Source organism: Sciurus vulgaris (assembly GCF_902686455.1).
Source record: "Sciurus vulgaris genome assembly, chromosome: 12".
Classification (NCBI taxonomy): domain Eukaryota; kingdom Metazoa; phylum Chordata; class Mammalia; order Rodentia; family Sciuridae; genus Sciurus; species Sciurus vulgaris.
In genome coordinates this window covers 61,157,456-61,183,196 of record NC_136473.1, presented here as the reverse complement: position 1 = coordinate 61,183,196, position 25,741 = coordinate 61,157,456, and the positions used below count along the sequence as shown (strand labels likewise).

The 25,741-nt window shown below is 47.5% G+C and overlaps 1 protein-coding gene across 2 annotated transcripts in view; it reads left to right on the top strand.

The window, feature by feature from the left end:
• CAPN2 (calpain 2) overlaps positions 1–23,964 on the top strand; it is a 52,169-nt gene extending 28,205 nt beyond the window's left edge. The window contains exons 4-21 of one of the 2 annotated variants that reach the window (XM_079106681.1): positions 18–151; positions 1,260–1,428; positions 2,595–2,678; positions 4,617–4,702; positions 5,627–5,701; positions 6,434–6,594; positions 8,414–8,583; positions 10,210–10,221; positions 11,187–11,398; positions 13,240–13,276; positions 14,215–14,280; positions 15,436–15,493; positions 18,075–18,139; positions 19,112–19,180; positions 19,723–19,801; positions 21,104–21,220; positions 21,477–21,535; positions 23,000–23,964. In XM_079106681.1, the coding sequence (XP_078962807.1) occupies positions 18–151; positions 1,260–1,428; positions 2,595–2,678; positions 4,617–4,702; positions 5,627–5,701; positions 6,434–6,594; positions 8,414–8,583; positions 10,210–10,221; positions 11,187–11,398; positions 13,240–13,276; positions 14,215–14,280; positions 15,436–15,493; positions 18,075–18,139; positions 19,112–19,180; positions 19,723–19,801; positions 21,104–21,220; positions 21,477–21,535; positions 23,000–23,023 (1,677 nt within the window). In that variant the 3' untranslated portion in view covers positions 23,024–23,964. The remainder of the gene's footprint in view (positions 1–17; positions 152–1,259; positions 1,429–2,594; positions 2,679–4,616; positions 4,703–5,626; positions 5,702–6,433; positions 6,595–8,413; positions 8,584–10,209; positions 10,222–11,186; positions 11,399–13,239; positions 13,277–14,214; positions 14,281–15,435; positions 15,494–18,074; positions 18,140–19,111; positions 19,181–19,722; positions 19,802–21,103; positions 21,221–21,476; positions 21,536–22,999) is intronic. The other variant, XM_079106682.1, reaches the window with a different exon arrangement.
• Positions 23,965–25,741: the final 1,777 nt, after the last annotated feature.

Sequence of the window (25,741 nt, the reverse complement as noted above, 5' to 3'; positions counted from 1 at the left end):
CATCCCTTGTCCTTCAGTTCTGGCAGTATGGCGAGTGGGTGGAGGTGGTGGTGGACGACCGGCTGCCTACCAAGGATGGGGAGCTGCTTTTTGTGCATTCAGCCGAGGGGAGTGAGTTCTGGAGTGCCCTGCTGGAGAAGGCCTACGCCAAGTAAGTGACCGTGCCCTCTCCCAACACTCTGTTGGCCTGTCCTCCCTGCCTTCCAAAATACAGGAGCTATTCAAGGACTGTTTTGAGTAGAAGTTCTATTCTATAAAAAGGAATCTTTTGGCCCAAATTGGGTTCTAAATTCAAGAAGATAATGAACACAGGGTGCTAAACCACATGGTACGCTGACAAATGATAGCCGTTGCCATTTTTAACCAAATGCACAGAAACGAGTTTTGAAGCTGACTGTGCTGGACTTGAGAAGGAACTTTGTTTCTTTGACAGGTCCTATTACATATTCACCAACTAAAAATAGCAATTTTTGCCAATGGGCAAAACTATCCATTGAGAAGTAGGAAAACTGGGGGCATTTGTCAAGACTATATGGTGTAGCTGATTTGAAGTGGTTTTCCCATACTCCTCCCAGCTGCTTCCCATCCAGCTTTCCCAGAGTCAAGTTTGTCCAGTGCTCAGCACATCAGCCCTCTCCAGAAGGGCCTTGGCATGGCCATACTACACAGACTCCCTCCGTGAAGGTAACCTAGCTGGAAGATAGCAAGTGGATTTCTGTTCCTTTCAGCCCCATGCCAGGAAGGAGGGCCGGGTTCAGCTGAGGGAACCTGAGTTTGAGCAATACTTCTAAGTCCCAGAGCTTAAGTACTGAATTAGAGAAGCTTCCAGCCCCTAGCACAGCTACTCAGGAGCAATAAGCCCACACGAACCCACTGCATGTTTCTCAGGGAAGCGGCTTTCATTATTGAATTGTCATTTTTAAGCTCTAAATGCCAAACAGCCAGTTAGCAGACTGTGCCTTTCCCTTCAAGATGTAGAAAGAATCAATATGGAAGGCTGGATCAGATCATCAGTAAGGTCCTGCCAACTCAGGTTCTGTGAGATTTTCAAAACACTTCACAAAGTACCAGAGAAATGGTGACTGTGGAGAGGGTAGCTGGCCTTCCTGGACACTGAAGTTGGAGACAAAACCAAGAAGAATGAGAGCAGACGGTCCCACGAGCATCAAAAATGTGGAGGGGGGTGTGACGGGGAGGTCAGAGTGCAAGTGGGGTGGTACCCTGAGGTTTGAGGGATAGCATCCATTCCCTTCCCGTAGGATCAACGGATGCTACGAAGCGCTCTCAGGAGGTGCCACCACCGAGGGCTTTGAGGACTTCACTGGAGGCATTGCTGAGTGGTATGAGTTAAAGAAGGCCCCTCCTAACCTGTTCAAGATCATCCAGAAGGCTCTGCAGAAAGGCTCTCTCCTTGGCTGCTCTATTGATGTAAGTCCTCCCTCCTTAAACTCATCCCCAGTCTGCTTTGGCTGAAGGGAGGTCCCAGCAGTGCCAGAGGAAACCCACTGCCCCATACAACATTAATGCATCCCTCGTCCACCATGTTTCTCATCATCAGGAAAACTGGGGTTGCTAGGCAACAGTCAGACTGTCTGGTGTGCAATTGACGGGGTGATGGTGTCTCCAGCCCTTACCTCCCCAGCTTTCTCACCCTGCTCTGAATCACCTCTATCCCCAAACCAAAGAGTCCCTGAGAGCCCCCTGCCATCCGCTGGTCTTGATACCTCGCCACCCGTCCCCACTCCTAGAGGGCAGCACCCAAAGCCCAAAGCCTTCCCTCACTCTGCCGCAGGGCTGATGGCACTGTAGGAAGACTTGGGAGGGCACAGGAAGGAACTGTTTCTTCATAATAGCCTTGCAGGCAAACCTGACCAGGGGGTGGGAGGTGGGTGGATGTGCTATCCCCCGGAGCATCCAGACAAAGCCTGTGCCAATACCCAAACCCTGTCCCATCTGAGATTCTGGTCCCATCTAGGGATATAGATAAGAAGCCCTGACTTTTGGCACCAGAATCTGCCAGACCCCAAAAGACCAGTTCCATTCCCAGCCTTTCTTCCTGTTAACCAAGACAAAATTAACAACCTTCAGCAGAACAGATGGGAAAGGAAGGACTTCAAGGACCTTCTAAAGTAACAGCAGCAAATTTGAACTCAGAGGGGTAACAACCGCCATGGTATTTAAACCATGCTATTGGGCTGGGCTAGAACCCAGAGCATGGAGGATCAGGAAATTTGGGCCACCCATGTTGCCTGACTTTAGCCACGATGCCTCCCACAGGCCCTCCATCCAAGGTGCGCCGTTTTGCGCCCTCCTCTGACTGCAGAAATCTGTGAGTGCACCATTCACACATGAATGCTGTGCTCCCCCTCACAGAGGGTCACAGGTCGCCTTCTCTCTGGTGGTTCCTGGCGATTCCACATCTGAAGGTGGCAGCGGGAAGCGCAGATGCGGGAAGCGCAGCTCTGCGCCTCCTCCCTTAGCCTCTGTTCCCCGCTGTTGTGAGTCCCCGTGCCCTTGGTATTAGGACAAGAGGGAGGGATGGAAAGAGGCAGCGTGGGCGTGGTGGCGACAGCTGATTGTCGCTGTGTTTGCAGATCACCAGCGCCGCAGATTCCGAAGCCGTCACGTATCAGAAGCTGGTGAAGGGACACGCATATTCAGTCACCGGAGCCGAGGAGGTAACGTTTCGCCCCTGGGGCAAGGCGCCTGCTCTCCCTACACGGTGGCCACAGGTGCATTTTTGCCAGTGGTTGCCCTGGGTGGGGCCCCGGCGCTCCCACAGGCCTAATATTCTTGAAGTTCAGGCTGGACAAGAATGTCCCTGTCCCCACACCGACGGCGCGCTGCGCTGCCCCCTGCTGGCCGCAGTTCCACCCAGTCTTCTTTACTTCGTGAGAGCCACACTCTCCAGTCCAGCTTAAAAAACAAACAAGCAACAAAACTAGCACTTTGCATCCGTATAGAGTTTTATACCCTTTAAAACGCTTTCGTGCAGGGCGCGTTGGCGCATGCCTATAATCCCAGCGGCTCTGAAGGCTGAGGCAGGAGGATCTTGAATTCAAAGCCAGACTCAGCAAATCAGCAAGGCCCTAAGTAAGACCCTGTTTCTAAAAAAAAAAAAGAACCACTGAGCCACTAGGGATGTGGCTCAGTGGTTAAACACCTCTGATTTCAATCCCTGGTACAAAAAAAAAAAAAAAAAAAAAATTGCTTTCACACTTGTTCTTAAAACAACACGAGTGTCCATGTTCAAGCAGAACCCTGCCTCCTGCCAGCTGCTTGAACTGGGCAAGTTATTTGTTTATAAGTTTCTTAGTTTCCTCATTCTTGAAGTGGAAATAATAATATTACCCAGTGGAAGATGGTTGTGGTGATTCAAATTAATATATGTAAAGTGCTTAGACAGGGCCTGACACACTACATAAGTGACTGTCCTTGCTGTCTGTATTGTTGTTACTATAAACACAATTGAGCCGCAAAGTTCACTGTTAATTACCAAACACAACCTGACCCAAGATCTTGTGCACATTTGGTAATCATCAGCTGCTGTCTTCCTTTCTTTCTCTTTCTTTTCCTTTCTCTCTTCCATTTCCTCTCCTTTCTTCCTCCCTTCTTTTTCTGGCACTAGGGATTAAGCCCAGGGACTTGCACCAAGCATGTGACTCTACTGAACTACACCTCCAGCCCCCTAACTTTGATTTTTTTAAACTTCCCTCCATCCTTAACATGCTGAAAATGTTCAAGTCTACAGAAAAGTTGAAGGAATAGCATAATAAACATCCAAACTTTACATCCCTAGACTCAACAATCACTAATGTTTTGCCACATATGTCTTCTCAATGTGTACAAACTGTTTTTTTCTGAGCCATTTACAAGTAAGTTGCAGAGGTCATGACACTTCATTTATACATACTTCAGCATTTATCTCCTATTAATAACGAATCCTCTTACATGAGCCCACTACTGGCATGACCAAGAAAATAAACATTAATTCAATAACATCATCTAACATACTAGATGATTCAATTAGTTATATTTCCCCAGTTGCCCAAAATGCCCTAGAAATTTCTAGTGCAAAAGTTCTCCACCACAGCCCCAATCCAGAACTCAAGATTCCCACCTAGCTGGGTATGGTATCTCACCTGTAGTCCCAACTACTCAGGAGGCTGAGGTAGGTGAACTGCTTGAGCCCAGGAGCTTGAGGGCAGCCTGGGCTACATAGTGAGGCTCTGCTTCAAAACAAAACAAAAAGATTCACATGCTGTGTCTGCTTATTTTCATCCATGTTCTTTCAAGTAGTGGTAAAGCTTCTCTGAGCACCTGTGACAAAAGCGCATCCTATTCCAGTTGGTTGAACAGATTGAGTGGAAGCATGCCAACCCAGACCCTAAAACAAGTGTGCTTGTGCCTCAAGTTGACAACAAAAATTAGAGAGTCCCATTCTCCAAGAGCAGGGGAACCTGAGGGTCAAACCCCTTCTACCTTTGATGATCCTCCCTCACAAACAACCCCCTTGGCTCAGCCAAGGGCCTGAGGTCCTGTGGAGCTTAGAGTCTGCATCCCTCCAGGCCTGGCTGGCACTCAACCTCTCCTTCCTCTCTCATCTGATCCTTCAGGTTGAAAGTGGAGGAAGCCTGCAGAAACTGATCCGAATCCGAAATCCCTGGGGAGAGGTGGAGTGGACCGGGAAGTGGAATGACAAGTGAGGAGATGCAGCAGGGTGGGGGCCTGGGTGGGGTGCATCCCGCTAGGAGATCCTGCTGAGACAGAGAGTTGAAGGCCCTGTGTGCTGTGCTGGGAAACAGGCTCACAGAGCATAGGCCACATTGAGTGGGGCCTGTGCCCAGGTGCCCTTTGCACCAGGACACTGCCCCCAGCAGCCTGGATACCTTTCTCCAGGCCCAGGGCTCCTGTGGTGCTAATTCTTTCCCAACTCATGGCTGATCCCTTCCCTCACTCAAATTCACCCTGCTTTGGAGCATTCTGGGGAAAAAAAAGCACCTCTCATCCTGTTAGCACTTCCATTCCAAGGACATGAACTTTGTGCCCAGACCAAAAGCCAACCCTCTGTTGACCTCCAGGGCTTCCTGGCAGGCCTCTTAGGCCTTCAACTATGTGGGGTAAATGCTCAGTTGAGCCTCCCTCCTGGCTCCCCCTGCTCCTCCCCAGCCCAGCACCTCCAGTTCTTCCACCTTTTCTCCAACCTGCCCCAGGCAACCTTGACCTCCGCAGACAGACACCTGCCAAGAATTCCTTCCGGCTTAGCTGCAGAGGGCAGAATGAGGAGCTCCTTGTTGGTTTTTCAGTTGCCCCTAGAAAAGCTACCAAGCCCATCTGAGTTTGGGCAGCCGATGCCCCTTCACCACCTTCTGATGGGCTGTGTTCATTTCTGGACTCCTCCCACCATCTTCCAGAAGAGCTTCCTTGTTTGCACCTGCACTGTGTTCTCTACTCCTCAGGGTGCTTTATCACTGCTTAGGTGTGACTCTGAGCCAGGTGGAAGTGACTTCCCCCTTTCTGGAGTCTGGTTGAGAGTGGGAGTCCCTGCTCCTCATCCTGGGAGCCACAGGGAGAAGTTCTTGTCATACACCTGTCCCTAAGGCTCTCTTGTTGCTTTGTTTTCCAGCTGCCCAAACTGGAACACTGTAGACCCAGAGGTGAGGGAAAGGCTCACCAGGCGGCATGAAGACGGGGAGTTCTGGTAAGATCAGCAGAGGCTTTGGGGAAGCTGGGTCTGCCCCAGTGTTCTTTATTGGAAAATGCTGAGGACACACAGCATGGGATTCTGATTTTGTTGTTTTAAATCCATTATAAGACCCTGAACAAAAAATTTCTTCAGCCCAGCACAGTGGTGCACACCTGTAATCCCAGCAACTCAGGAGGCTGAGGCAGGAAGCTCGTGAGTTCAAAGCCAGCCTCAGCAATGTAATGAGGCCCTAAGCAACTCAGTGAGACCCTGTCTGTAAATAAAATGTGAAAAAGGGCTGGGGATATGACTCAGTGGTTGAGTAACCCTGGCTTCCATCCCTGGTACCAAAAAAAAAAAAACTTCTTCAGCCTTTCAGCCTCTTCAATGGACCCATCTCAATGGTGGGGTTTACATGCTGAGCAGCTTCACAAAGAAGACTGAGAGAGTTATTCCTTCTGTCATGTTCAGACCCCAAGAGAAAAGAGGGAGAAATGGGGCCTTTCTCCTCTCCATTTTCTGGAGATTCATCCAGTTTCAGCCCCTCAGTAACAGCAGTGGACCCTCAGGCTGTGTGTCTGCGCCACCCTGACGACCACTTATCATTGGACACAGTTTACCATAAGTGCCTGTGTCTACTCTTCAGCCCCAAGGTGCTTCTCTGCCTGTCCTTGATTTGGCATAAGGTCAAGGCTGACCAACGTGTCCTCCTGTAACCCAGGATGCCCTTGTCTCTGCTTCTGTCAGGATGTCTCTCAGCGACTTCCTGAGGCACTATTCCCGCCTGGAGATCTGCAACCTGACCCCGGACACCCTCACCAGCGACAGCTACAAGAAGTGGAAACTCACCAAGATGGACGGGAACTGGAGGCGGGGCTCCACGGCAGGAGGCTGCAGGAACTACCCGAGTAAGGGCTGCTGCCACAGGGCTCCCCTCTCCTTCCCTGATAGGTGTACTTCTACCCAGCCTCACGGCCAAGGGAGAGGCCACTCCTTCTGACTGGGACCCTCAGTCTCAACACCTTCTCCATTTTCTCAGCCCCATAGCCTCCTGCATTCATTTGCCTCCAAAAAGTCTAGCTCTTTCTTTGAAGTTCCCTTCAGGCCTAGATCCCCGGGTACATCGACATTCTGCCAGGCCCACAACGGCCGTGTTGAATCCCATATCACCCGGATGAGTTACTTTACCAACCCTAAGCCCAAGCAGCCAAGTCCTGAAGGAGAACCTCACCCACCCAGGCTCCAGCACATCAGGCCCTTGTTGCCCGTGACCTGCTAGTGTGCCCAGTTCACTCGGCAAATGCTGACTGGGCCCTACTCAGGTGGGATGAGGATTTCTCCTCTGGTCCAGCCTTTGTCAGTCCCCTCTTCTGCTTGGTGGTTCCATCCCTACTCCCCCATTCCCTTAGAAACTGTGGTGATCCTGAGGACATCAGGCAATTGTGGAGCATACAGTCAGTGCTGGGAACTGTCCTAACATGCTTTTTATATATTACTCCACTTAATCTTTCTTTAAAACATCTTGGTTACCTCTCTCTTTAAGGTGAGGGTTCTGAGGCTCAGGGAGGTGAAGTGACTTTCCCAAGGTCACACAGCTTGCTGGAATTTGAACCTAAGCATTCTGACTATGGAGTCAATCTTTAAGTACCCTGGTAGCAGGTCATGGTCATGTATTGATTCTCTGTTACAAATGAGGAAACTGAGGCTCTTACATGGTATGCCAAGCCCACAGAGCAAATAGCTGACCAGTACCTTCAGATCAAATATACAGTCACCAGTTGGTAGTCCCAGATGCTACCACCAGGAAAGCCCTCTGCCACCCACAAATATGCCTCCCCTATCCACTAGTTCGGGGATTAGCAAACACTCTCCAAAGAATCAAACAGTAAACACTTTGGCTTTATGGGCCAGTCATTCTCCAAAGCATTTGCTTAACTCCTCTGTGGTAGCCCCAAGGCAGCCATGCTTCAGTGAATGGGCATGGCTATGTGCCAACAAAACTTAAATTACAATAATAGGCAGCAGCCTGTGAGGTCATTCCTGCTGACCTCTGCACAAGACGGTGCCTTTACTTCCACCATTAGATTGTATTCCATTAGGTATTAAAAGGTTATCAGCGTAATTACCCTTGAGCACGAATAACTCTCAGCTTCTTCTTGTGAATGAATTTTGGATATGAAGAGTTTACAGACACCACAGGGATGGGCCAAGGGATAGGCCTAAGACAAGGAACACAGAAACCGAAATCATGCACAGGTGTCTGTGGCCTCAGGGTTCACTGAGGGGTAAGGGGTGCAAGCTAGAATGTAGAGAAAAGACATGGGAATCCCCTCACCCAAGCCCAAGGGATGCACTGTGATCTCCCCCCAAGAGCTCTGTGTGCGAAAGCAACCACTAGGGGGAGCCACAGCTCTATCCACCCTCCCTTCCAGGGTGACAAGAATTCCCAGAGGAGGTAACCCAAGGGCAAGAGAGAAGTGCAAGGGGGAGGTCCTAATTTAGGTCCAGGTGATATCCAGGCAAGTGCAGGCCATTCTCCCATAGAAGCCCACTTCTACCCGTCCCATCCAGCCACCCTGCTGGGGCTCCACCCTGGTTCCTCAGCTTCTTCCAGCTCCCTTCTGTCCATCCCTCTCCCAGCAGCCCCAGCCCCTGTGCACACCTGCTCCCCTAACCCCCATGCACACCTGCTCAAAGCTGGGCTCCTCTGCCCCTCTCTGGCTGTAGACACTTTCTGGATGAACCCTCAGTACCTGATCAAGCTGGAGGAGGAGGATGAAGACCAGGAGGATGGGGAGAGTGGCTGTACCTTCCTGGTGGGTCTTATCCAGAAGCACCGGCGGCGGCAGAGGAAGATGGGCGAGGACATGCACACCATTGGCTTTGGCATCTACGAGGTGCGGGCAGAGCAGAGGCAGGGCTCCCGATTTCCCTTCCCTTCTCCCTTGGCTTGTCTCAATCTCCTGGCATGGACTGCTGATCCCAAGGCAGAGTTGGGGATGGGACAGTGGACAGGGATCTTTGTTAAGCAAAAGCAAAGCCACAGGCCCAGCCAGGCTTAGCAGCAGCTCACTCAAGAAAATTCCTACTGGGGGTGTGTGTCACCAGGGACTTCCCAGCCCTTCTCTGGACTCCCATAGCCAGTATCTGGGAGTTCTACTCTGAAAATGGCTTTCACGTCCCTTCTCACATCCCCCAGGCCTGATGTTCTGGTTGGTCCACCAAGCTCCAGAGAACAGAGGAGACTTGAACTGAGAACAGAATATTCTGGGTCACATCAAGAAATATTGTGAGGGCTAGACTGAGCCAACAGGTCCAGCTGGTCAGAGCCCAGCAAAGTTCTTGGCTAGGACTGTGGAGGTCTCAGGACAGGAGAACAAACGGGCATTATACTCCCCCAGGGCCCTGCTGACTGGAACCCTGCTCCCCACGACACCCTTGGACACCCTCACTGCCCACAGGTCCTTCTTTCATTCCCAGCCAAGCTAAAGAAAAGCCCCACTCAGACGCAGCCAAAGGGCAGCCTCATGGCAGCCTTTCCCCTTCAGGCTGAGGGCCCAGCCCAGACTGGGGCTGGGGAGAACAGAGCTAACCTGGGGCCCCTGCACTGCCCCACCCCACGCTTCTCTGCAGCACCGAAAGCTTTTCACAGCCTCAGGGGGCAGAGAAGACTGTGGGGGCAGCGTTTTGGTTTGCTGAGTGGAACCCAGTCCTGCTGGCACAACTCCTCCTGGCTCCTGAAGTCTTGCCCCTCTCCACCCTCAGCCCCATGTTGCACAGGGTCACCACAGCAGCCTGTAAATGGCCAGGGGGAGTATTTACACCGTGGGAAAGAGCAAATGCTACCAGGCAGGGCTTCCGCCAGTTTCCAGCACACTCTGGTGGACCCAAAAAAGGCTCTCTGCTCACCCATCAGTGGCAGGCTGGCCGTTCTAAAAATGCATCTAGTTCCAGACCCTTTGGTCTCTGATATGGAGCTGGGAGCTTCAGACCCAGAGCAGAATAGCTGCAAGGGAAATGCAAACAGAATTGCATATAGCTGCCCTCTGCTACCTTGTGAAAGTCCAGTCATGGGCTTTCAGAGTGGGGAAAGGCTTCGGTGATCATTTGGCCCCATTTTAGAGTTAGGGAAACTAAGACCAGAGAAGGGAAGTGATTTGCTAAAAGAAATACTGTTGTTTCCTGTGGGCCTGGCCTGGCTTTCCTTGACTGGGAACTCGGTATGGGCTTTGCCACAACTAGCTGGTGACCACAGACAAGTCATTTCACATCCCCAAGCCTCTGTTTGATGCCCTATAAATTGGGGGTGGTAGTAGGGGCTCATCCACAGTACTGTCATAGAGACTGGGGTTTTATTCGCACAATGTGGGAACACTTTGAATTCCTTGGAAAGCACTTCCCATGTTGATTTCGTTGCTATTGCTAATGCTAGAGAAAAGGGGGTGTCAAAGAAGACAACCATAGTGCCGGCATTTTTATTTGTTGCTTTCCTAGAATCTGAATTGGGTTCTTTTATTTTGCAGGTTCCGGAGGAGGTACGTCTGGCAAGCACCAGCCCCTGCCGCTGGGGGCTCGGGTCCGCCAACATGCATGAGTCTTAAACTGCAGAGCTGAGGGAGCGTGATGAAGCGTGGGCAGGCCTGGAAGGATGCGTGCTGAGGCTGCGCCGGCTCCGCATCCCACTGGTCCGCGCTCAGGGCAGGGTGTTCCAGACAGCCACTGTAGGGCTTGCTGCCTGTGTGGGACCCAGCAGAGTCTGTACGGGGTTTAGTTCTGAGTGGACAACCCACAGTCCTCAGACTGCAGGAGGCTTGTCAGAGTCTTGTGTGGCTCTGGGAACAAGTGGAAAGGGGAAAGATGAACCCTGTGGACTGTACCTTAAAACAAGGTGGGAGCAGAGGGAAGACCAGGACCCAGTTCTCAGGATGTGTGACCTCCAACAAGTAACGCCTCTCTGCTCTTCAGTTTCTTTCACGGTGGAACTAGTCAGACATCTACTTCACTGGACTGTTGTGAATTAAATTATGCCAGAGTGCTAACTGAATGAGATAAGATGCAAAGTAGCTGTGTCTTTGAAGGCCACAGTTATTAAAGCAGGCACATAGGGTGCCTGGACCCACCTGCTCTGCATTCATCCCTGGGAAGGTGGCACTGACAGCACAGCCTTGGGTTACCCCTGGTTTAGCAGCAGGACCCCTTCTCAGCCCTTGGTTTTGTCTTTGCTTTTATTAGTATGTCCCACACCATGTAAGACTGAACCAGAGTCCTGCTGGGGGACTCTAAGCCCGCTAGAGTCACCTAAGAGAAGGCTGAGGAACTCTGTGGAAAGCCAGGCATCTCTGCAGAGTTGGGTTCCTGCCTCTATGGCCAATTGCTTTAGAAGAAAATTGGCTTTTTATCTTAAGTGATTCAGTCATTTTCACTGTGATCTCTTTATCCCAAAGAACAAAAATGACGTCTATTTGCCACTTCACCCCACATTTCTCTATTTGTTCATCAGTTAACAGGGCAGACCAACATCCACCTCAGCAAAAACTTCTTTCTGACCACGCGAGCCAGAGAGCGGTCAGACACGTTCATCAACCTCCGGGAGGTGCTCAACCGCTTCAAGCTGCCCCCAGGAGAGTACATCCTCGTGCCCTCCACCTTCGAACCCAACAAGGATGGGGATTTCTGCGTCCGGGTCTTTTCTGAGAAGAAAGCTGACTACCAGTAGGTGGCTTGGTCCCTTCTTTCCACTCACCCCTTCCTGTTCCTAGCCACCGGTGCTGCTCTGAATGCTGGTGTCTCTTTCTATAAAATGTGGGGATTGACATACTGAAGAAATTTTAGTGTTATACTCAGGTAAGCAAAGAAAAAAAAAACAAAACTCCTCAGACTCAGACTATTTTGCATTGGAAAGAGGTGACCGGAGAGTGACTTGCAGAATCTAACTTCACAATTGCGTTTCTGATTTATCTAGTAGTCACTTTCATCTTAAGGGCCTATACTAAACTCTCTGTGAGCCCACACCCTTCACTTGGAGAAAGCTGGGCAGTGCTGGCACAACCCTTGCTTTCCCAGGCCCCTGGCCCAGGACAGCCACCAAGGTGTGATGATCTCAATGGACCCCATCTTCAGAACTTCTCCCCACCATAGTCAGCAGGTCTCCAGGCCCTCCACTTCCTCTTCAGACCCCAGCTCTTAGGAACCCTTTTTGGTTGATATCAGTTTCCTGCCATTGTTCATGTAGTTTTAATTCACAATGGCTTTCTGCCACTTTGTTCACTGTCTCAACCATATATATTCAGTTGGGCACTTGATTAGCAGAGGGCAGAATCAAACTGGGCAATTTAAACAAAAGGAAGGTCACTGAAATGCCATGGGGGACTCCAGTATTGAAGGGAGGCTGGGAGACAAACCAGGAAGGGCAGCAGCCAAGGGTGTGCTGGAGGACCCCAGTGCAGTGACCCCTCTGACCTTGTGCCCAAGGGCCACATTCCCATAGAGTGTGTCCAACAGGCCAGGCTCCGCTCAGCCACCTGGTTAGCTGGTTCCTGTGGTGGGAGGCAGGACAGGGAACTGCCTATGCTCCAAGACAATACAGGACAGAGAAATAATTTCCCACGAGGAAGGGAAGAAAGCAATGCTGGGCAGCTGCAAATAAATGCCACTAGAGCCTGGCTACAGCTCCCCTGCCACTGACAGGCTCTCTTCTTTGCCAACGCTTGTCACGAGGAAGGGGCCTTTCCTCTCAGCTCAGGATATTTGAAGGAAGCTCTGTGTGTTCAGCTTAGTGCCCACTGACAAGGAAATGGGGATGTGGCCAGTATCATGACACCATTCTTTGTCAAACACTGTCCCTCCCTGCCAACCACAAGCCACTGTCCCAAGAAAGCATTGACTCCCTCAGCTCTCTTCAGGATGAGCTACCTACCCCTCAAAGCTGTCTGACTGCCCTGTTCTAGGATATCAGTCCTGTTCCAGACCCCAGCCACAGGAAGTCCCCTGATATTTTTTTTTTCTACAAGGCATTGACCCTGCACACAGGTCTCTCAGGGCCTTGCCTAAGATCCCAGGGGCCTAAGGAAGACCCTCCCATGCTCTCTGTAGTGCAGAAGGACCTGGCTCTTGTGCGTGGGGCAAGCTAATCACTTCCGAGGCTGCAGTTGAAATTACACATGGCCACCCACCACACTGCCCCCTCCCCAACCTGAAGCTTAACACTTAGCCCACGGTGTCCGAGGCTCAGTACAAGGGCCTTACAATGGCAGAGGGTTTCAAATAGAACTTAAAAACTGTCCTTAAGGCGAGGAGCTGAGTGAGTCACTAGAGTCCCAGCTGTCCCCTGCATGGGAAGCCAGTGATAATATGGTAAAGAACCAAATGTAATGAATCATTTCTGCCTCAGTTTCTATTTAGGGGAGGTGTTATCACAGAAACCTGGGGCACAAAGAAAGTCCCCCACCCAGCTCATCTGGATCTAAATGTTGAACTTCCCGTTTAGCAGTGATTTCTGCAGCACTGCTGGTTCACCTGCCTTCCAGTAACACATGATTTCCTTTTATTTCTAGAGTTGTCGATGATGAGATTGAGGCCAACGTTGAAGAGGTACTTGTAATTTTTAAATTCTTTCTACTCTGTCCTGGACATCCAGAGAGCAGAGAAGCAAAAACTAATGGCAAGGGTTCGGGAGGCACCTTGGACTAAGTGAACACAGGTTGAAACCAAGGATAACGGCCCTGCACTGGGAATCCGAGTCTGCTTTCTGAGCCAGCCACAGCTGTACTGGGGGTCTGGCCAGTCAGTCCCCTGCTCACTAGTGGGAAGTTCACCCATGTGCATGAGGAGGGTGATGTGGGGGACACCAATGCTGCACTGAGCAGAGACAGCTTCTTGTCACCCCTTGCTGGGCCTCACTTTTCTCATTTATAAAATGGACACACAGATGATAAGATTACTCAGGCTCTTAGAAAAGAATGTGATTCAGTGGTAAATCCTGAAGGGCTTTTAGGGATGTGACTTGAGAATTTCAGAAAAAAAGGCCCAACTTTAACACATCCAAGTGGAGGAAGAATATCACAGAGGAAGGGGTTCTCTTCCTTCCCTGGGAGGGTCTGTGGCGGCTCCGTAATCCCTTCAGTTGCTGAATCTCCGGGCTTGTCCTATGTACCCAGGGGGAGACTAAATAATTTCCAAATGCCTCCCAGACAGTGGTCACTAGCCATTACTGAAATCCTTCTGGAACATTCCTGTCAGTCTTTATAATTCCAAGTCCATAAAGAAGATCATAAGAGGCCCCTTGGGTTGGATATTAAAGATACCTGTAAGAGAAATTAAACTATAGCTCCTTCCACATAGTTTATATTTCTCTCACATGTGTTTTAACTAGAAAATATTTCACTAACTCCTCACACGGTCTTTATCACAATCTCAACACCCTTAGCATCTGGGCCCATAAGAGAGAGAGGGAAGCTGAAGCGGGAGTGGTGCCTTGCAGACATTCTCAGCTCTGACCCCTTGTTTCCATTTCTTGCCTCACCTTCCAGATCGATGTCGGTGAGGAGGACATTGATGATGGATTCAGGAGGCTGTTTGCTCAGTTGGCAGGGGAGGTAGGTGTTGCCCTGAACTCTGTGTTGATGTAAAACAAAAGACAGTGTTTGTCCTCAAAGAGATATGGGTCTAAAGGGAGAGAGAACACAAACTGAACAGAAGCCAAGAAGAACTGCAAATGTAACCGGATTTCAGCTCACACCTCTTACCCACATCCTCTCCCAGACCTCTGCACGCTGCAGGGGGCCTCTCCTCTTGTGGCCAGCTCTCCTCTGTGTTTGTTCTTCCTTAGGATTCTTGGATTCACCTTGAAGTTCTTTTATTTTCTCTGTTCCATGCCAACCCAGGCATGAAACTCAGCCCCCTATCCTTGATTTCTAAAAAAAAGCATTGCTATTTGGGGGACATGGAAGGGTTTCAGATCTCAAGGATGCAAGCAACTTACAATGGAGGATTAGACTTCCTGTTCTAAAAATAATTCCTCAGCCATGTAGGCCCATTACAAAGTTATTCAACCTTCTTTTTTCTAAAGAACTCCCAAAACAAAAGTTCCTCCCATCATGTGAAGGAATTTAGCTCTCTCCAGCATCCACCATCAAACTCATCTAATGCCCCTCTGCTTAACAAAGACTCATGAAAGTCCTAAAAACTACCATCTGCTCCATGTCCCTACCTCCAGCCCCTCCCTCCTGGTTTCTCAAGGGAAGGGGCATTAGATTTATTTACCCACTGGTTGAATCACACACATACACACCTGACACCCAGACAGGCAATCTTGGTTTTAAACATTGGACTTGTCCATCAGTTACACAAACATGCCAGAGTGAACAGAGGCACCTGACCCATGTCTGGGGAGCCATGGGGGAGGCATCAGTTCTTAGAGATTGTGTTACAGGAAGCCTGAGGTTTGAGTTTTAAAGCACGAAGAAGACATGCTGGAAAGGAAGAAATAGTGTGCAAGAACTAGGTCAAAAAAGACCAGGAACATATCCCCTATGGCAAAGAAATGGTGGCCTAGGGTGTGTTGTATAGTAAAACACCATCCCAGACAGGCCAGGCAGCTACTCAGTGTGGACTGGGAGGGCAGCACAGCCTCACCTGGGGGTGTTAGACATGCAAATGAAAACTGCCCGATGTATCACGCCTTGCTGTGTTCTGTGCTTCACCCAGCTCCCATAGGGAGCCAGTAACATGCTCTGGTCGTATGTCCACAGGATGCAGAGATCTCTGCCTTTGAGCTGCAGACCATCCTGAGAAGAGTTCTGGCAAAGCGTAAGTGTCCCCTCCTTGCAAAGCACTCATCTTTTCCTTCCCCTGTGGTCATCTTGCTCTTTCCCCTGTGGACACAAGAGACACAGGAATCCTGTCTCATCCACACAGTGGCAGCTCTGGCTAACATCCATCTCTAATCCTATGGAAACATTGTTGCCATTCCCACCACCGCCAAAGAACTGAATGGAGCAGGATCTGAGTGATGTGATAAAAATTAACAAAGGTTTCCAGGGCCTAGAGATCAAAGATGAAACCTACGTATCCTCTGCGTACTAGTTCTGTGATCTCAACCAAGTTGTATCGCCTCTCTGATTCTCCTTTCCTTGTCTTATCATAATAGACACATTATGACTTGCCTCTTACAAGTGGTATTACATGAGGTAACATGTAGAAACTGCCTGGTGCAGAACCAGCCTTCTGTAGATGATAGCTGTTATCTAGCTTTTTCAGTAAGAAAAATCTAAGTTAGTCCAGAGAGTAGAAACCAGAAACATTCCTGAAATTTCAGAATTCTCTGGCTGCATTTAGTGAGGAATCACTGGTAGTGATGACATCTCACTGATGGGCCAGAATGGAAAAATAAATGGGCCATCTTGTATTCAAGCTAAGGGAAAGGGATTATAAAGGCTCTTCTCCCCATGAGCTTTAAATGAGCTTTAAATGAGTTTCATCTAACCAGTTCCTTATTGGGAGAACTGTCACTTCATTTGAGCCAGTGGGCCAAGCAAATGACTTGAAGACTCTGGAGATGTCAGCTGTTAGCCTAGGCTAGAGGGCTTTCATAAAGAAAGAATAAAAGACTTAAGATAGAAACTTAAGAATACAGTGGAGTTGTGCTTCCTGCATACCTTTTCAGCTTATTACTATTTCTTAGGGAAAAGAAATAATCCAAGCATTCATTGTTCAACTCCCCCTATTGTTGATCACCAATGGGGAAGAGGAAGAAATACACACAGCCCCCACTCTGTCAAATTGTTAAGAGTCATGCTGCTTTCAGTACAATAGCGATCTAGACAGCAGAGTTTTGTACAATTTTAGAAGTTATAAATCCAGCTCAAAAATGAATGCAGCAGGGCTGGGGAGATGGCTCAGTCGGTAGAGTGCTTGCCTTGCAAGCACAAGGCCCTGGGTTCAATCCCCAGCACCACCCAAAAAAAAAAGATGAATGCATATATCGTCATATCCTGAACATCAGCCCCTATGGATCATATCCAGATGACTCAAGGGTCATCATTCCCTCTGACAGCAGACTAGACAGCCTCTTGCCCCCATAAGAGCGAAGTAAATTCTCCTTTTACAGCCAGAGAAAGGTCAAGTGCCAGCTGGGTCTTCTGTCCCAATGTGTATGCACCTCACAGAGACCATATAAACTGATCCCTGCCCTGTGTCCCCTGAACAAAAGGCCATCTTAGAGCATCTGTGATTCAGAGTGCTCACCTAGGAGCACTCTGGTGGCCAGCCAGGGCTTCCCAAGGCTGATCCGAGCCTATAGCCTCCTTCCTCCAATTTAGGGGGAGGACAAGAAGATGTGTTTATGCTTGAGGTTGCCAGGCACAAGTGAGGTCACAGGGCTCTTCAGCTGTGTGGCTGTCATGAGCTTGAGGACACTGAAGCCTCATTGTTTCTGCACAGATGGAAGGCAGGGAGGGATCAGGCCATGCTTGGTTCAGCCTGCTCCTGGCTGGGGAGCAGCATTTGCCCCACATGTGCCTCTGAGCTCAGGCCCCTCCCCTTGCCTGCCTGGTGACTCACCCTCTGCCCAAGGGCCTCACATACTGCCTTGTACCCATACTCAAAAGTGGTATCAAGACAGGTTAGAGTTCTAACATTTTACAAGGGTATAACCCAAAGTTTCCTCCTCATGAAGTCTGTGAGGAACCCGAGTCATATTGGTGGCAAGGGTCTTACACCACTGCTGATCACCAGTGAGACAGGACTCCCTTAGTAGGGCACAGTAGCTCCTGGAGAGCTTCCAGGTCCTCAGGTTTCTCAGTCAGCTGGGGACACAGACACGCCATAGATGACTTGCAGCTGGACAGGTGAAGCAGCCCTCTTCCTCTCAGAGGTCACAGCCCACAGCAAACACACATGCCCTCTGGATTTTTGTTTTTTATTCCCTGGCCAACAACCACAGAGGGCTTTCCACCTGTGTGCACTTAAAGATACAGTCATGTATGCTTCTTTTACTTATTTAAAAAGCACTTGAGCCAGGCATGGTGGTGTGCACCTGTAGTCCCAGCTATTGGGAGGCTGAGGCAGGAGGACCACTTGGGTCCAGTTCTGGGCCAACATGGGCAATATAGTGAGACCCGGTCTAAAACAAATAAATAAAAATAAAAATAACAAGCGCCTATTAACACCATTGCCCACAGTGAATATACAGAGAAGTCTGCAGAAAAATGTAACACAATCTCTGTACTGTCCTAGTATGGTATCTACACACCACATGTGGCCTTATGGAGTAATTTAAATGGCTATTGTAGTGGGGGCCACAGAGAAAGGACATTTTCATTTTTGTGCAAAGTTCTGTTGGACAGTACTGCGCAAGATTTTCCTGTCATGCTCATTTTGTCTGTTTTAGGCCAAGATATCAAGTCAGATGGCTTCAGCATCGAGACCTGCAAAATCATGGTTGACATGCTGGATGTATCCTTTAAAGTGGCTCCAGAGAACAGAGACTGGGAGTTTAAAATCTCACTCCAAAGAGATTCCAAATGCATTGCCTTCTCTCCATTCAAATGGCCAGTTGGGTCCTCCCAACTGGGGCAGCTACTGTGGGACTGTCTTCAGCACTGAGCTGCCTTCTCAGGGAGACATGAGGAACCCCAGATGAAGGAAACTAAAGTGCCTCCCCTGCCTACCTCTGTGGGCTCAGAGTGCAGTCAGCCGTCCTGGTCCTGGGGCTGCTGCCAAAATCCCAACAGTACACCTGCCGTACTCTGCCCAGAGCAGCCTGTGTTATTTCCTAAGTGACGGTATTTCTACTACTTGTAGGAAAATGGTCCCTAAGCCTTAATATTTCTGATATAAATCTCTATTTTCTTTGGTCAAGATTTGCTTCTAGATCTATAAATGAGGCCCACCCATCTCCATAAGCGTGCTCCTTCCCCTTTGCTTTAGTTCCTGCCTAGGCCGCCCACAGAGCCCAAGAGCATGCTAATCAGGCACCCCACTTGTTTCTGAGCTTAGTGAGAACCATGGTAAGGTTCTGTGACATTTTATCTGGTACAATCATGGTATGTACCCACTATGTAACTCTCCTCCCAAGGGGCCTCTTAGAAATACTCTAGATAATGCTCAAAAAAAAAAAAAAAGGGCTCAGTCTGAATCCATCAGCATATCATCCCATGACTTATTTATAGCAGAATCTGGGCCACCACAGCACCACCAGGTAAAAAGAGCCATAGGAGTCAGCAGGAGCTGGGAGGCTTCTATCTTGCGCTTCCTCCAGCCCCTTACGTGGAGGGTTGGCAATGTGAAAAGTAGGAGAGGGATCCTTCTGCAAAAACTCCTTGTGCATGTGCTTTGATGACCAGAAGATCCAGATGGGAGGACAAACCAGGTGAAATGATGCCCAAGTGATGGCAGACTCCAGGAGCTTTCCTTGACTGAAGGCAGGCGGACGGGAGTGGCAAGCTGGGGCTGAAGGAGTTCTACATTCTCTGGACGAAGATTCAGAAATATCAAGTATGATCCCAGGAGAGCTCGGGAGGCAGGTGGATCTGTGTCGGGGAACACTCTAGGCATTCACTTTAATATACAACAACTCCTTTGAAGGGCAGAGGACCGTGGAGGTCAGAAAGGAGTAAAGACTGGGCTGGACAAATGCAAAAACAAACAAACAAAACAAGGACATTGCAAATTAAGTTGTCTATTCCAGCCTTTACTGGATTAGTGACAAGAAAAGGGGTTACCTAAAAGCCACCATCAAGGGATTCCCTGCAAAGGCCGTGTGACCCTTTGTAGTTAGAAATATAGAAATTGTGTGAGACAATGACATGTGCCCATGAAAATTGGCTAGGTAATTTGATGGGCATATTTACAAACGTGCTCACAGAGAGATGCAAAATACTATTAGCTATTTAAGGTACAAACATGGACAATTCTAACAAGGCCAAACTTGAGGCCTGAAGCTTAAAACTTCATCCCACTCCATACATACTACAGATGTAATCTGCCACCTGTTTTGTTTTGGGTCATGGTTTTTATAACCATTTTGCTTGTTCCAGAGAATTTACCGGGAAATCGACGTTGACAGGTCTGGTACCATGAATTCCTATGAGATGCGGAAAGCACTAGAAGAAGCAGGTAACACTTCACAATCTATCTCCTTCCCTTTGTTTTCTCTATCTGCAGAATGCTGAACATTTATTTATTCTACACCATACCATATAAAGCTTGGTTGGTGAGCTATAACGTGAAGCAGGTGCAGGTCTAATACAAACTCATCCTTTTCATTCTCCTCTTAACGACTAGCTGGTCAAATTAAATGCAGTCCCAGAGGCTCTGCCTTCAGTGCTTTCCTGAATCCAGGTTTTCTTCAAAGCAGCCTGGCAGGGCAAACAGGCAGGGTTAGTTCTCAACCGACCTGCCCCCATGTTCCTCCTTCCTGGGTAGAGCTGGTTAGGCAGAAATGGAATGTCTCAGCTCAACACTTCCAAGAAGTCCCTAGTAGAACTAGACATCAATAAATAGGACATAGGTAAACCAGCAGAGTGGGAAATTGATGTGTTTTGGGGACAAACATGACAAAAAGAGGCTGTGCACTCTGTTAGCTAGGGATATAATGGTGCAGGGGAGACTCCAAATAAGACTGGTATAAACAAGATACACCTTTCCCAAAGGCAATCCAAGGCTGGGATGGTGCCTTCTACTGTTAAGGCCCTAGGCTCCTCCTATCATGTTGCTTCACCAGCCACTAAGACTTTAGGACAACTTGCTACCACAACCACAAGCTACAGACAGCTTGGCAGAAGAGCTCTGTGCCTTTAAGGGCACAACCATCACTTCTGCTTACACATCCTATTGGCTAGAACTTAGTCACAGGAAAGCTGGGAAATGCAGTATTAATGCCAGGCAGACATGGTCCCATTGAAAATGCCTTTACTGTGGAAAAAGGAAGAATTAATATTAGTTTACCACAGTGTCTGCCACCTATGTCCAGGAAGAAACTGATCTCCAAGCTGACTCAGAGCTAACTAAACAAACATGGAAAGGAAGCATGGTTAACAGCCTGAAGCAGCATGACAATGGAAAAAGAGGCAAGAAAAATCGTATGCATTAGTAAGGAAGCAAGCAGAACAACAGCGAGAGTTTGGAAACAAAAGAAACAAAGGTACCAGTTTTGCAAAGTAAAACCAGTCTCAGGCTGGAGATGTAGCTCAGTGGTAGAGCACTTGCTTAGCACATGCACAGAGGCCCTGGGTTCAATGGCCCGCACTGAGGGAAAAAAAAAAAAAAAAAAAATTCTCACACAAGAGCAAACAGCCCAGAGACAAAAGTGATTGTAGTTGTAATTTGAAGTGTCACCTCAGATCCATAACCTGTAGACAGAGCTAAATGATGCAATCTAATATTTAGTAGTAAGTTTGTTTGTTCACTTAACTTCAGGTTTCAAGCTGCCCTGTCAACTTCACCAAGTCATCGTTGCTCGGTTTGCAGATGATCAACTCATCATCGATTTTGATAATTTTGTACGATGTTTGGTTCGACTGGAAACGCTATTCAGTATGTGAACATTGGGGAAATACTTCTTTCAGTTCTTTGGGTATTAAAGCAGCCTTCCTTTCATCTGGTTCATGGTGCAATCACCTGAACCAGAGACATGTCTGTCCAGGGACTGAGAATAAAATTCCTTCTTTGTTAGGCTGGGGAAAGAGGAAAGAAATGCTGTGGTGGTCAATGAAATCAGCTGCCAAGTTGGGATGATGAAATCTTTGTCTCGGCTAAATGCTTCTGACATCTCCTTTGTCTCCCTCCACAGAGATTTTTAAACAGCTGGATCCTGAAAATACTGGAACAATAGAGCTGGACCTTATTTCTGTAAGTCAGCAGCTCATGCCAACCACCTCACCTCGCTCCTAAGGGAACTGGGGGAAGGCAGGAACAGAATGGTCTGTTCCTTGGGTGACTTGCCTTTTAAAGTTTCACTTTAAAATTTTTCTGGTCCTTTGGGGACAGGCCTGTAAATGGCTATAAAGTCCCACAATGCACTGTTATTGTTTCTAACTGGCCTACTGATTCTTGAGTTCAAGAAAACACACCTGGCATTCTTTCCCATGAGCTTTGACTAAGCATAGCACAAGGGTGGCTGCCAGATCACCATTTATAAAAAGGAACTGCTGAGACAAGGTGCTTATGTGTAGAAACCCTTGGATGAAAGTTGGGTTTTGGGAAGACCTGTCTTTTTCAGACCAGATCTACTTAAAATACTTTCCAAGAAAGTTTTCTCTATTTCCTCTCTATTAAATTTAAGATTAAATTAGCAATAGTAAGTAGGTTTGCCATGGATAATTACACATATATGTCTGGAACCCCAGCAATGCCCATTTCTGAAATGATCAATGAAGTTAGTATGTCAGTTTCACAAAAAGCAAAGTATAAAATGTGCTCTAGCCATCCTGATGACAGCTTTGGGTGAAAAAGGCTCCAGTCTTCAGAATGGCTGAAGAAGCTAGGTGGGGTGCCCAATGGCCCCAGTCTCCACTGCTCTACCCAAGGGAATAGAAACTGGAGTGGCACAGGTCACAAAGGGATGCGGTGAGATGGCCAAGGGCTGGGTGGGAATGGCACTGTCATCAGTCCTATCCCATGTGATAGAGAAGCAAAGTGCTACCAGTTCTAAGGGACTGGCAACTCTTCCCTTGAATTTCGAACTGTGGAAGAAGTCAGCAACTAAAATGCTGTTTCACTATGTTATTATGCACCATCAAGTACCTTTATCCAACTGAAAAGTACAGTTTAGCTGGTTACAAATAACTCTGACTTGCTCAAAACTATATATTGCCTAGGAAATATACGAGACTGCAAGAGGAGAGTACAGGAGAGAAAATCTACTGTGACATAAAACATGCCATGTGATAGGTTCTGGAAACTTCTATCCTCTTTCTCATTCTTGCTGAATATCCTATTTCACCTGTTCCCCCACCCCCACCCACCTATTCTAGCCTGCCCCCTCAGTCCACTCCTTCCTCTTTCCTCTAAGCACATCTTACTCACTGGCTCTTACCCACCTTCAAGAGATCCCTAGTAGTCTTGCTGAGGAGGAACCATGTTCAAAAAACCTCCCTCTCTGCAGTAACCATCTGATTCAAATAAAAGTTACCTGACCTGTTCAGAGCTAGTTAGACTCAAGAAGTTAAGTAGAAAAATGTTTGTAACACTGATATTTTAGCCCTTGCTCAGCTTTTCTGGTATAATGGTCTTCCAGAATGATTCAAAGGTGCTTAAATAGCCTTTAAGTTTAAAAATGCTTAATGAAATAATTTGTTTTTCTTCTTCCTACAGTGGCTCTGTTTTTCAGTACTTTGAAGTTATAACTAATCTGCCTGAAGAAGTCTTATGGAAAAAAAAAAAATCAGCCAAGGACTAAACTTCCAGACAAAAAGTTTGTGTCTGGACCTTGAAATTATGGGAACATTTAAACTGATGATTATAGCTGAAAAATATTATTTGAGATAGCAGAAACTTTCACATATCAAAGTAAAAGATTTGCATATCATTATACTAAATGCAAGTGAGTCACTTAACCCATGGTAAGCTAAAGGAAAGCTTTAAACTTGTAAATAGTATACACTTTATACTTTTACACACTCTCCTGTTCATAGCAATATTAAATCAGGAAGAAATGCAGCTGAGCAAACATTATGTCAATCTCAAAGGCCACAAGGCCCTTGCTGGGAATATTTAAAGCAACTTCAAGTTTTAAAATGCAGCTGTGGCATCCACCAAACAGCAGCCCAGGGACTGCCATTTCTAAACAGGAAATAGGTGCATCATGAAGTAGTATTTACTGTCAAGGGATCTAAAGAGTCCAGGGGAGAAAGCTTACCTATATCATTTGGGTTAAACAAGACAGGTATTATGTAATATTGACTGGTAACAGTGAATCATTCTTAAACTCAAGTCCTTGAGCATATTTGGCCTTAAGGATTTAGTCATAAATACTGAAAGGATTCTATTCGTGATCATTTGAAGCACTGTGCCAAAACCAAGCATCCAGTTTGCAAACTGATGGTGGTGATAAAAGGACAAAACAAGCTGTTGGCTGCCTCAAAACTTTATGAACCATTGCCACTAGTATGCACATTGGGTTAGGGAGGGCACAGCTGAGCAGCTCTTGTGGAAATGACACAAGCTGGTTTCCTGGCTTTGGCCTCAGGAAAATGTTAGCAACATTATAAAAATATTGCCTTCGTTGCCTTATCGCCTTCCAAATGTACTGTTAAATAAAGAGTTGCCCCATGCATTCACACCATGCTGGTTTTTTTTCCTCCGAGAGGGTGGTCCCAGTGGAATGGTGTATGAGCCTACACAATTATAGATTATTTCTACTTTAATGAGGAATGCTACCACTTGTAAATTCACACATGGAGAGGGCATCTTATCTGTAATTAAAATGTAGACCTGTACGATATTTTAAAAATATAGTTCAGAAACTAGTATTTTGATCATGAAGGGCAGCTCTAATTTCTACTGCTTGCTGGTCTCTTTTAAGGACGCACAGACTTTTGTGCCTTTTAGGAAGTTCCCTGCATTAGACGAAAGCTCAGTGTCACTTTGGCCAGCTGACTGGTGTAGGGAGCTGAGAAAATAAGCAGATTAAATCACTGGTCAGCTGCCACTGATCCTTGGGAAAGATGCGAGATGACTCAATAGGCAAATGACATCTAATATTTCCTGAAAAGATTAGTAAATGATTTCCCAAACTCAACTCCAATGCACCCAAGTTCCTCCTACTTGCCGGTGGATCTTGCTAGCTACTCAGGGAGTGAAAAACATGGAAGGGTGGAAAACATGGATGTAGAGGAATTGAAATCCACCAGGGTATGTGATTTTTCTGTTTGGCAGCCCAGGTTTCAGGATAGAAATGATAGGGGAGCAACAAGAGTCATCTCTTTAGATGCCCAGGGAAGGGAGGTGTCTTCTGACTAGGCACAGAGTCGGGCAGAGGGTAGGCCCCCACCCATCAGTAGAGGCTACTCCAGACCTGGACTACTGTGGAGAACATGCCCCTCCCCCTGTACTTTTATCTGGAGAGCTGACCCAGTGGAAAAATTTACCATTTTAGTTGCAATAAAAGAGATGAGGTTCAAAAAATAGGGCATATGCTTATCATAGCCAATTTAGAAAAGACTTAAAAAGCAAAATGACCAGCATCCTGAGTTTTCTCACATAAGATTTGTCAGTGTCTATTTTATGGGAGGGGGGGATTATAAACAAAGTAAACCTTCCCTTTCTGATCCTGTACAAACTCACCCTGAATTTAACCCTCACAAATTTCCTCCCTCAGTCTCTGCTCTGAATTGCAGTGCTCACTCCCGGTCTTCAGTTTCTTTCCCCACCGCTGTGTGCTTGCCACATCCCAAAGGACATAACCTACTCTCACCCCTCCATCTTCCCTTCCTCCAAACAAGCATCCTGAGCAGCTGTCCACACTAGACCTAGATCTCAAATTGTTTCTCATCGATTCCTTTACCTGGTACAATGTGGCTAAGTAGCCTTTTATTTTTTAGATCTGCTTTTTGTGCCTTTTTAAAAATTTTGTTTGTCTTTGGACAAATTAAGACAGTAGAGTATATTTTGGCATATTATACATACACAGTATAATTAAGACCATTTATTTCCTAATGTCAAATACTATAAACACCTACCAGTCCCCATCTCTCTGAACCTTTAACTCCATTCTCTATTCCTGTGTCGAGAATCTGTATTCTCCAGGGTTCCTTATTATCTGCTTCTCTTGCTAACTCTGACTCCTTTCATGTGACACCCCCAGGCCATTCTTCATAGCCCCTAAGCAAAATTCCTCAGTGGTTTCAAGGCCTTTAGGACCTGAGCATATCTGAAGTTTATATACTCCTCGCAAGGCATGGTCCACTCTCCAATTGGTTCATTCCTCACCATTTGCAAAAATCTAAAAAATCTGCTACCATAAAAATGACTATATTATCAATTAAAATACATCTAAAAACATTAAGACACACGTTCATCAGATAAATAATTGCATAAATTACACAATGGAGTATT